The following is a 12,811-nucleotide window of genomic DNA, read 5'->3' as shown; positions in this document are numbered from 1 at the left end:
GAAAATACAAATAATTTCTTAATTCCTGTAATTTTTATTATGACTATAAAGTCGAAAACACTATTCATGGATAAGATTATAATTCTTATTTTCACTTAAGCCATGCAAATTAACATATTGCTTTATTACTTATATATGGCGATTTTATGCCATTTTTATTAGTTCGTCGCCGAAGTTCGATTGGTAAATTTAAAGTGTGTGCCATTCTTGTTTAAAGCCGAATATATAAAAGTCTTCGGCTATAATTGGAACAGTATTTTCAATGATCCGATTCCACAATATTGCGGGTCATTTAGTGTATATCAGTCAGCATCTTCAATCCATTTATCTTGTGAAGAAAGATCTCACTATGCCGCACTTATTATCCATGATTAATTTTCCATTACTTTTAGAGTTAGACTAGGCAGCTCAGTGTGTTTCCTTCTATTATTGCACTTCCATTCTGTATCAGTCAGCATCTTCAATCTATTTTTTTTGCGAGGATTTATGATTTTTCACAATGTCGCACTTATTATCCTTAATTAATTTTCTATCAATTTTAGAGTTAGACTAGACAGCTCAGTGTGCTTCCTTCTATTATTGTACTTCCATTCTGTATTAGTCAGCATCTTCAATCCATTTTTTTTTGCGAGGATTTGTGATTTTTCACTATGTCGCACTTATTATCCTTAATTAATTTTCTATCAATTTTAGAGTTAGACTAGGCAGGTCAGTGTGCTTCCATCTATTATTGTACTTCCATTCTCAATTGTTTCATTTTCGAGTTCGTCTGATTTTGAAAAACCTTTGAAGCGTACGCTCTCAGATAAACTTCTCTACTGAATCTACCTCGATCCTATATGTATGTCATCATTTCTGATATATAGTGACAAATTCAGAATCCTTTCGATCTGAAAGGGTACTATGATACTATATAATTTATCGTATTTTTTGTTGTTTATAGATTAACACAATGAATTATCCGTTAATTATTAATCTTTCTTGTTAGTTCAATATATCATTGCCCAACTACTAAACTTATATGCTTAACGGTCAAGATATAAGGTTTGTAGAACGTGCATAACCCTGTATAAGTAATTGATTGATTGAATAATTAATTACCTTATATTCAATTTCAATTTGTATGTGCGCTTGTTAACATTAATAATATTTTAATTAGGTACAATAAATTGTACATTTCAATAGAAATTAAATCCATGCATTAGAACTCCAAAGAAGAGAGTAAGTATGAGTTCCATACTTATAATTCTCATTTAAACAAAACAAAAATTTTTTTATTATTAACACAGAAACCAGTTCGAAAAAATTAAAATGCAAGTGCAATTGTTATTGTTGATGTTGCTGTTGCTGCTTCTGCCTTTGGCTCTAGCTCTGGCTCTAGCTCTGGCTCAGCCGCTAACACTGCCGCTGACTGCCGCTGGCGGTTAAGCTGAGCTTCGAAGTGTTTATAAACAAAAGTATCGCAAAGAAGCAGTTTAGTTAAGTTGAGAACTTCGTTTGAAACACAATATTTACTTATAAGATTGTTTGCATAGAAAATAAAATTTCCAATAAAAATTAATATAAAAATTCAAACTGAAATAATATATAATATATAATAATTAATAATTAAAATAAATATTATCAAAATGAGTTTCATGCAAGGAATAATTTTAGTGATATGTGTTGTGATCAGTGCAACTTCCGCACGTAAATATCTCAAACCCTTTGAAAAGTTGGCGGAAAATGTAAAATGTATTTTCTCCTTTATTTTCTTTAGAAAGTTCGTGTTACACACCGACAGGCTCTCGCGGTCAGTGTATGAACATGCAGGACTGCAAACCAATAGTACAATTATTAATTAAATATGGTCGTTCACCTCCAGATCATGTGGACAAATTCGTGAGAGACTCAAGATGCTACGATCGGGGCGTAAGTATTTCAATGCTTGTGTATATAATTTCACAATTTTCTAGTGTATAAATTAATTTTTTTTTGTTGCTGAAAATGTTTATAAACATTGCGTGCTCAGTAAATCGTGATTAATTTTAATTATGAAATTATTTAAATGACTGGAAACAATTAGTGATATAAACTTGTAATAGGAATGTAGAATTTTAACGAAATCCTAATGATGTTTACAAAAACTTTTGAAATTATCTTTATAATTGATACTTAAAAGAAATATTGTCTAATATATAATATAAAATAGGTTATATTTAATATATATTTAAAAAAAAAAGCTATAATAAAAATGCAATAAATATTGGTATAATAATACAAAAAATAATAAAAATTCAATAAAAAATTAAAATTATATATTTATAAGAAAAAATATAAAATATATTATAATTAATAGATATTAAAAAAAAAACTATGCTTGTGGACAACTAAAAAATATACTATAAAATATTATAAATATAATAATATTGATGTAGTCATATGAATTTGAGAGCTTTACAATACCCCAACATGTCAACTATTAGAACTCTTATTAACGTCCTATAACTTATAGTTACATTTCTGTTACATCTATATATATATTTTTTTTTATACTTATTTATTAATATCCTTCCTTAAAAATATTATAATATAAAACTAAAATATTAACTCCTATAAAAAAATGCTCGTATGTGTTATGTGTGATTCTAAACTATTTCAATCATGAACATTAAATAAATAATGATTAAAATAAATATTATAAATGAATAAGATAAATATTTTATTCATACACAAGTAAGAATTAAATGCATAAAATATTAAATTACAAACCCATTGGATTGATCAACATTGCTGGACTTTACAATTCGTTTCTAAAAACTATCTAAAATTTATTTATTTATTTATAATTTAAATAAATAATTAAGTTTTTTAATTTTCATATTAACACTTTGTTGATTGCCAACCACGAAACCATTGATTTTATGTCAAATAAAATTTATTTTAAATTGTAGTTAAATTAAATTCATACCACATTAAACTAAATATGAATATATAGTTACAGAGAAGAAAATAAAAATCAAATTCCTTACAGAATATTTGTAATAAATGAATAAAATGTTAACAAAGATTGTTATAAGTCAATAAACACGATTGACAATTCTTCACATATCGGATAAAAATTAAAGAAAATTAACCTTTAACGTCTCAATTCTGAAAAGTACCTTCACAGTCTGTTTGTTAATAAGTAGGATTGATTGAACTGTATACCATGCATGTTTTCGATCCCTGCTCTTGATCGATATCAATATGACAATAAATTGTAATTTGTAAAAAACATTTCTAATATAAATAGTAATTTATAATAATTCCAAATTTTCAAACAATATTTAAATCGAATGCTTGCAAAAATTATTTCAAACTTATTAACATATAAAAGAGATGAATTGGCATCCCAATAAGCTAGCTCTAATCCTTGTAGCAATAGTAGGTTTGGAAGGTTGTAGAAAAATTTCAAATGATGAATCTAAAAAGAAGAATTAAAGAACACAAGTAGGTGAAATTAAATAATAGCTACAATAGCAATAGCTATTCTTATAACTATCTAAAATAAACTTGCAAAAACAGATTGCAAATAAAACAAGAAATATTAAAATTTTACCGGTTTTATATTTTTATTAATTTTTTGTTTCTTAATAATATTTCAATATGTAGACTAACTATAATTTATATACTCTTTTTGCTATTAAATATTTTTTTAATTTAAATTCATTCAAGTTTAACCTTTTGAAGCTGCAACGACATCAGTATTTCGCAGCATCGCGCTTTTATTTTGGAGAAACGATTTAATTTATGCAAATTGATGTATAAAAAAAATTTATTTCAATATATAAAAACGTTTTATTATATATAAATTGAAAAATTGTATTAAATTAGAGTGTAAAAAATTGATAAACGTGTCGATAAAAAGGCGCAACAATAATTATTGGTGAAAAAAAAACAAGAAATAAATGTTTAACACAAGCTTGAAAAAAGATAAAAAGAAATTTGTTTACTAAAACAAACAAAACAAACCAATTTTGAAATGTAAACAAATCAAAATATTTACAACTCTGTTTACTTTAATCCAAATTTTAACATTAATATTAATAAATTAATAAACAACTTAGCTTGATAAACAGCACAAACAGCACGCGTACTACTTTTTAGGAGTAGGGAAAAATTGGGTTATTTTTAGTGATTAATTTTAATCTGAAACATAAAAAATTACATTAACATTTCATAAAAAATTATTTTTTATTTCTTTTTATTTCTGTTACAGTTTGGCGGTGATGTACGCGTATGTTGTGCTTCCACCGATAATAGCATTAGCTTTAGCGAACGACTAACAGATTCAGGCGGCATAAATCAGAGAGGCCTAGATCTTCTCGACTCGCTGAAGTGCGGTATAATGAGTAATTTTCGTATTGCCGGTGGTACACCAGTAGCGTTGGGTGATTTCCCTTGGATGGCGCTGTTACGTTATGAAGCAAACACGAAGCCATTCAAATGTGGTGGTTCTTTAATAACTCATCGTCATGTCATAACTGCAGCTCATTGTGTTGTTAAGCATCAATTTAATATGTAAGACAACAACAAAACTATAACTTACTTTATAACCTACTAATCATGTGACTTTTTTTTTGACTAAAATAGAGTCGGAGTACGTTTAGGTGAACATGATATAAACACAGATCCAGATTGTGGACGAAAAGGCAAAAGATATGTATGCATGCCACCTTCGGAAAATTATGGAATTGAAAAAATTACCGCACATCCAGATTACGATAGTAATACATATTTAAATGATTTGGCCATCATTACCTTAGATCGTACAGTTAACTTCAACAGTAAGTTTAAAAGTTTGAATATATAAAGCAATCAAAAAATCTATAAATATTTTCTATTCATTCAGAACATATCAAACCAATTTGTTTACCCATAACTCCAAGTTCATTAGTAATTGCAAGAGATCAGGAATACTTTATTGCTGGTTGGGGTACTACAGAAAATGGTAACACAAAACTTCTTTCGTGAAGATTACATGACTTTACCTATTTTTTTGTTTACCAGGCACAACATCTCCAATACCATTGAAAGCGAAAGTTCCTCACCGTGACAATGATTACTGTACACAAACTTACAGAGGCTTAGAGATTGCAAGGCAACAAATTTGCGTTGGTGGCGGCAGTAATATTGAAACATGCACTGGTGATTCTGGTGGCCCATTGTTCTTTACTGCAACCTACAGAGGTACAACAAGTCGATATGTACAATATGGAGTTGTGTCACTAGGCGGTGGTGGTTGCGGTCGTGTTACGTATCCTGGTATTTATACAAACTTGAAAGAATTCATTCCATGGATTACAAATGTCATCGCCTAAACTACAAAAAAATGACGCTTACATTTTAATATAAATTTAGTCAACAAATATTATTTTTTACAAACGTTTGCATTTCTTGCCATATAGAATACACCTACTATTCTATAGTACCTATATTTAATGTTTACTTCATATTTATTTATTTAATTATACTTATCTATTTATTATATAATATTAAAGAGCATTTCCAAAAATCGTATGTTTTGAATTTTTTAAGAGATTAATAGTACTTGATCAAGGAAACACCAAGGGTACTTTCAGAGACCCTTTTAACTCTTAATATAACAAGATTATTAATGCATAGTTTTTTAATTTGAATACAAATTAAATATTATATTAAAATATTGGAACAAATACAACACATATCTGTCTATTAAGATCCTGCTAAGATCTGACATCTGCTACAAACGGTGCTTGCAAACTTACTCGTCTATTTAAGTATAGAAATTGGTGGTAATGTAGTTTCAACAAACTTTCTCTTTTATCTTTGATTTTACTTTTGTGTACCTGATTCGCACATGCATTTCAGATTGAACCTGAATTAGAGTTGACCATTATTGATGTTATGTATATTATGGAGCTTATATTAGAAAATTGATTCAATATTTTAGAACTGTGTAAGTCCTTAACACTATTTTCATGTTTCTATATTTATTTGGCTGCTGGATTGGGGTTGTATCTTGGCTCCGGAAACTCTATACATTTATCTATTGCTAATCTGTTATCTAACTTTCCTACACTCACCAGTACGCATATCTTCCCTGCAGTTTTTAACTTTATGTATAAAACGGTAATATAAACGGTAATGTCTAAAAGGATTTAGCATTGAGTATCTCTGTTCAAAATACTTTTAATCAATTTTATTAAAACTTCTTCTTGGTACCACTAACTACGGTTTCATAGTGTGCATTTTGTTTGAGCGCGACCAGTACCTTCCATCAGCTAACCCGATTTACAACTTTCCCGTAATCAGTTGATAGTAACTCGTGGCGTCAAATTTTTTCTTTTTAATCTTATCAACCAAAAAACGAATTGCTGAATATTATATTTTAAGCCATTAACATCATAGAAGAATTGAGGCTTAGGATTAGGTTGGGTTCAGAAGACGCGTGCTCACAGTTATCAACACTTTCAATCGGAGGCATATATTGCTAATTGTGGTGTCCTCAAAATTTATGCCGGGAGAGATGAGTTGCTAACATTTGTTATCCTTGTTAAACCATTTAGTTTTCCAGATGAAGTTGAGGAGATCCGATAAGTTTGCTTTCGTTACCTCTTTTAAGCCAGTGAAAAAGCGATTCCCAAGACATTGAAGTCGCCTTGTCTGCAGTCCTGGACAGAGACGCAGGAACTGATAGATTCTACCTCCTCTTCATCTTGGCAACTCCTGAATAATCCACTTATTGGAACTCGCCACTGTTGTAGCATAGGCGCAATGGCACAATGCCCCGTTAGTACTCCAGTAAGTACACGAACTGCAAGTTTGCTGAAGTCTAAAAGGCGTTTCGTTTTGTTTTTGTCCAAAATAGACCATAAGGTTCTAACTAAAAATTCTAACTAAGAATTTTTTTTGTTTGATATTTTTGAACAGTGAAACTGAGCGAGAGTTGAAAGCAAATCCAACAAATCTATCAGTACAAAAATTTCTTGTATCAAACAAATCAATGTAAATATGTAGTATATTATATGTACATATTTGTGTAAAAACTTAAAAGATATTGACGTTATAAAAATGTTAATTGAACTCATCTATTGAAGGGTTCTTTTCTAAATAATAATAATACACAATAATAATTTCATTCACTCTGGTTATGAAATAGCTTAAAAAACGTGCAGCTTAGTTTATTTATGATTAAAAACATAAATAAATACTGATTTAATCATTACGATTTTAATTTTACTAGAATGCGACATATCGAATATAGAAAAGAGAATATTTTGAAAATATTTAGTTAAAGATATAGATTAGAGACATCTTAGAAAGTGTATTGTTGTGAAGGATGGAGGATATTTTGCGAAACAACGTATTAAACATTTAGAAACCAAGAAGTGTTGAATTAATATACAATTTATACCATTCTTCAATATATATACAAATACACTATATATGTTATGTATAATCAAAAATTGATAAAGTAAGAACCAGATGACTACGAATGAATCACTCTGGCACTTGGGAATACCACCACTTAATCGAGGTGCAAGTGATTCAATCACTTAATCGTTCATGCAACGTCCACAAACGTACAACCTCAATATTTAATTGTTATGTATCTGTAACTTTTAACACAGCTACAACACAACTGTGACTAATCAAAATCAAGCTTTGTTTTTGGAGGCACCTGAAGAAACCAGAAAAAAAATGTTTGATTTTACTTAATAATGCATTTGCTGACACAATTGCAGAAATGCCTGCCACTCTACTGGATGATGGTTCATAAATTATGTAAAAGAGCCAATAATTTTCCAATATTACGGTTAAGGATCTTAACAAGTAGAAATACATATTAAGTAAAATCAAGTATAAATTAAGTAAGGAATTTTATGTATTTGAGTAAATCATGTTATTGAAAGTGAATATAGGACAATTCTTGAATAATGAAGTTCTTAAAAGATGATAAATTATTTGCATTTATGGAAACATTAGAGAAGGAGTTTCAGAGTCTTCCTGAATAAATGAAAAATAATCTAGTCGTAGAGAAGTATGTGAATCCAGACATTATAAAATGAACAGAATTTATTTTAAAATTTGTCATGAGTAATATTTATTAATATTTAGCATGTAGTATGTGGTAATTCTTCTATGAAAAGAATAGAACTTCAAATATATACAGAAATATTTTTAAAATATCACACATAAGGATGTCTAAATTTATTAAATGTTTTAATATATTTACAAAAGACATTTTGATTTATACAATTATAACTAAAGATATTATGAATAACAGTGTGCATATCGCTCTAGTTTTAATCATTTCATAAAAAGATAACATCTTATGTCAGTATCAGTATTAATACCGGTATCAGTATTAGTATCAGTTTTTGTATCAGTATCATTATCATTATCGTTATCCATTGTCCATTATTTATTATCCATTATTTATTATCCATTATTTATTATCCATTATTCCGTATCATTATCATTATCATTATCATTATCATTATCATTATCATTATCATTATCATTATCATTATCATTATCATTATCATTATCATTATCATTATCATATCATTATCATTCTCATTTCATTACTCACATTATCATTATTCATTATCATTATCCTTATCATTATCATCTATCATTATTTCATTATCATTATCATTTCATTATCATTATCATTATCATTATCATTATCATTATCATTATCATTATCATTATCATTATCATTATCATTATCATTATCATTATCAATTGTGAGAATAATGTTTACTAGAAAAAAGCAATGATGTATTTTACACATAAAAAGAAACTGCACGGTGCCTACAAAGCGTAAGTTATCTTAGAAATACAAAAATTTGTATCGCGATTTTTAATAATATCATTTTCTATGGCATTACTCGTTATACAGATGTCCGTTATAAAATAGCATATTATATATTATTCATTTTTCTGAAGTTAAGCGGAACGAAATCGTTGTTAGTACACATTCAACTAATTTAAAGACTATACAGGTCTGTTTTTACTAATAGTATTTTTTCACACATAGAACAGATTAGACAGACCCGAAGAAATTGATTATATTCCATATCACATCATATCACATCACTACTACGAATGATGATTTGCTGATGTTATTTGAAGGGTGTGTAATTTATCTAATAACAGCCAAATTTTAATTAAATTCTCATGATATTTTGCAATTACATATAGACATAGTAATAAAGATATAACGTATATGTATATTATAATATATAGATAAAATATCATTTTATGTCATATGGAATATGAGGACATTGACTAAAACCTGCTCGCAAAAAACAAATTATTATTATTATTATTATTATTATTATTATTATCTGTAGGTCTCATTGAAAAAATAACCTACGTAAGAGATATTTTATTCGAATATTTGAGCGAACGAAAGGTCCATGTACGCATCACATGATGGAAGACTAAAAATACTGGAGAGTTTGGCATTGGAAAGGCTTTTCAAAATTCTCCTACAGAAATTTTTTAAGTACTATACTAGGTGATAAAACATTTTGTTTTCAACATTTTTGAGAACTCCGAAGTGAAACCTTAAAGTGTGACATAAAAGGAACAAGTAGATTTAAAACAAAGAAAATCACGCTTTTAAAAGTGTGAGTTAAAGACAATGATGGCAGTTTGCTTCGATTCAAAAGTAACTATTCATTGTAAATTTGTCCCAAAACGTCTGATGGTGAATGGTTTCAAAGCGATTGTGGATCTTAATTCGATAAGTTCGATTAGCATATCTCAAGTGAGGCAGTTGGTTTTTGTTGTACGATATTGATTTATCTCATCAAATCAATATGGAATATGAATTCTCAACTAAAAACGGCTCAATTCTTATGGATCGTCCAGAGTATTTAACTGTTTTTAAAACCAATTAAAACCAATGTTTTCTGCCGTTGAATATGAAAAAATATCATTTTCATGTAGTTGTATATATTCGAATGGAAACTATTTAGAATAAACGAGAATAAAAAATAAAAACTAAAAAAGTTTTGCATTTGTTTAAAAAGATTCTCACAGGATCTGGGGCAGACTATGTACCTAAGTCTGTAATTTTAAAACAATAATAAAAGCTCTGAGAATAGTTGTTGTCTGAGCATGGAGTAGTTCCTCTACTAATTCCATAATAATTGGAATTTTGCAGGACACTGCAATATCTAAGTCTTTTAGTATCTGCACGTAGGAAATTTTTTTTGTTGAGATGAAGAGCTTTTGAATAAAACATCACGATTCTCTTAAAAATTCAAATTAGTTTTCTGCGTACTTTTTATATGAGAAATAAAAAATTGCATAGAATCTGAGCAACAATTTCGTTGTAACTTCATTGTAGGATTATTCGATAATTGGCAGGTTTAAAGTTATTAAAATATTGCGAGGCAAACGCAAGTGAGGCAGAATACAAGCTTAGCAAAAACTGTTGGCAAATGCACTTGAAAAAATAGTTTCATGTCGTCCATAAAGTATTAGCAACTTTTTCCATTGCTGTCGCCTTCGCCAGTGTTGCCGTGTTGCCGTGTTGCCGCTCGCCATTTGCCATTTGCTGTTTTCTATATAGTGATTATAGTGTTATTACTGCTGTTTGCTTAGTTACGTACGCTTGAGTGGGGTAAGAGCGTTTAAGTATTCCATAAAGTTTTACTAAAATATTGCCGAGTTTTTTATTTTGAGAGTGCAATAAATTTTATTAACAAAAAATAAATAAACTAAAAATTTTTTGCAATTTTTTAGTAGAAAAGTTTTCATGAATATTGTAAAATTTAATATTGCATATATAATGTGGCTCGATCGTCATGTAATATTTAATATTGAATATTTATGCAATTTGTATGTTATTAATGCAGGATTGTTATCTTTATTTGGCCCAATTCAAACGATCGACCTAACAGAGATTAAGTATTAATCTGAGCTCTCCAGCCGATTTTAAGCACTTCTAAGCTCTTCAGCTGCTTGTAAGTTATTTCCACTAAAAGTAGCGCATATAACTGACATTCAAATGATATTCGTAAAACCTTACGCTATATATACAAAATTATTCTTATGTATTAAACTTAATATTTAATTCTTATTTATTTATGAGTAACCAATCAATGCATTGGTTACTCCCAATTTTTTTTTTTTTGTTTTGCTTCCCTTTATTTATACATCTGCCAAGATTTAACATTTTTTTATAATGGAAATTCCAATAATAATACAAAAACAAGATCAAGAATTACATGAGTGAACTGATAATAATGGATAAAAAAAAAGTCTTCTTTAAATTAAATAGTATAAGATAATTAAATTAATAGATAGATGATAGAATAAATGCGTCAATTGAATATAATAGGAATTTACTATGAATATATTAGATAAACACTTTTGGGGTGACGTTCAAAAAATATAATTTTTACTGGGGTATCCTCAGCCGTCGCACAGTGTGACAAAACACAAAATTAGGCGGTCATAATTCAATATTTTCGGAACCAGTAGAGATATTGATATGAAATTTTCCTAAAATATAGTTTTTGAGTTGATCTTTCTTTTAAATCTAATTTGAGCCCAATCGGCCTACTGGAACTACCCGAAATTTTTGCCCAAACATGGAGATTTTACCGTGGTCCCAAGATTACTTAAAAACTATGATAGGTAGAAAGCTGAATTTTGGTGTCCGGAAAACTTACATTATTATCTATATTCAAAACATTTTTTATGGTTTTCCGCCCACTGCCACACCCACTCCCAATACAAAATTTTCATATTAAATCGTTTATTATGGTTCAAAAAACTTTTTGCACTTATTGGACTATATATATACCTGACGTACATAGCAATACAACTTCATGCAAAAAATGGGCGTGATCCGCCCATTAGTTCCTAAGTTATTTGCAGTTTTATGCAATTTTAGCGAAATTACGATTTCTCAAAAATTGAACCAACTTTAAACCTTTATAGCTTTTTTACTATTTATTCAAAAATGATCATTTTTGATTTTTTTTGAAGCTTAGGATGTTGTTATTCATTACGTGTAAAAAATATTTCAATTTTAATTATCAAAAAAATTTTATTAGCGAAATTGCACAAAAAGTCAGCATTTTTTTCATGGCCATTTTCACTTCTATCTGCGATACCCAAAAAATGTATCCGAGTTTTTTCATGAAATTTTTCCTACTAATAGCCAAATAGTTACACTTTACAACAAATAAAAAATTGGCCTGCGCACTCTATGTTTTACACCTATTTCAGGCCTCAGAATCCAGCGAAAAATTACGAAAAATATTACCTTCAATAAACCCCATTTATTTCAACAAAAAATTCAATAAGTAATAACAAAAAGACATTTAAAATTTTATAAATATTTAATTTATTTATATTTCAAATTTCTAAATCGGTTGAAAAATAACGAAGTTATAACACATTATGTTCAGACGCCTGACCGGAAGTGTTCATATTTCAAATACGCATTACTTGCTTGTGTAAAATTTTATAACTGTACATTCAAGGTTAAATGCTGTGATCATACTTCCGGTCAGGCGTCTGAACATAATGTGTTATAACTTCGTTATTCTTCAACCGATTTAGTTGAAATTTAAAATATAAATAAATTAAATATTTATAAAATTATAAATGTCTTTTTGTTATTACTCATTGAATTTGTTGTTGAAATAAATGGGGTTTATTGAAGTTAATATTTTTCGTAATTTTTCGCTGGATTCTGAGGCCTGAAATAGGTGTAAAACATAAAGTGCGCAGGCCAATTTTTGTTTTATTGTAAAGTGTAACTATTTGGCTATTA

At 28.5% G+C, this 12,811-nt stretch overlaps 1 protein-coding gene across 1 annotated transcript; it reads left to right on the top strand.

The window, feature by feature from the left end:
- The first annotated feature begins 1,593 nt into the window (after positions 1-1,593).
- On the top strand, positions 1,594-5,390 carry LOC119663566 (serine protease grass-like). Its single transcript, XM_038073175.1, has 6 exons — positions 1,594-1,689; positions 1,760-1,911; positions 4,241-4,542; positions 4,615-4,808; positions 4,874-4,972; positions 5,032-5,390. Exons 1-6 carry the CDS (start codon positions 1,629-1,631, stop codon positions 5,340-5,342), a joined length of 1,119 nt encoding a protein of 372 aa, XP_037929103.1. The 5' UTR covers positions 1,594-1,628; the 3' UTR covers positions 5,343-5,390.
- Positions 5,391-12,811: the final 7,421 nt, after the last annotated feature.

The sequence above is a fragment of the Teleopsis dalmanni genome, unplaced genomic scaffold, assembly GCF_002237135.1.
Source record: "Teleopsis dalmanni isolate 2A unplaced genomic scaffold, ASM223713v2 unscaffolded_contig_0579, whole genome shotgun sequence".
NCBI classification, from domain to species: Eukaryota; Metazoa; Arthropoda; class Insecta; order Diptera; family Diopsidae; genus Teleopsis; species Teleopsis dalmanni.
This window is presented reverse-complemented; position numbering and strand designations above follow the sequence as displayed.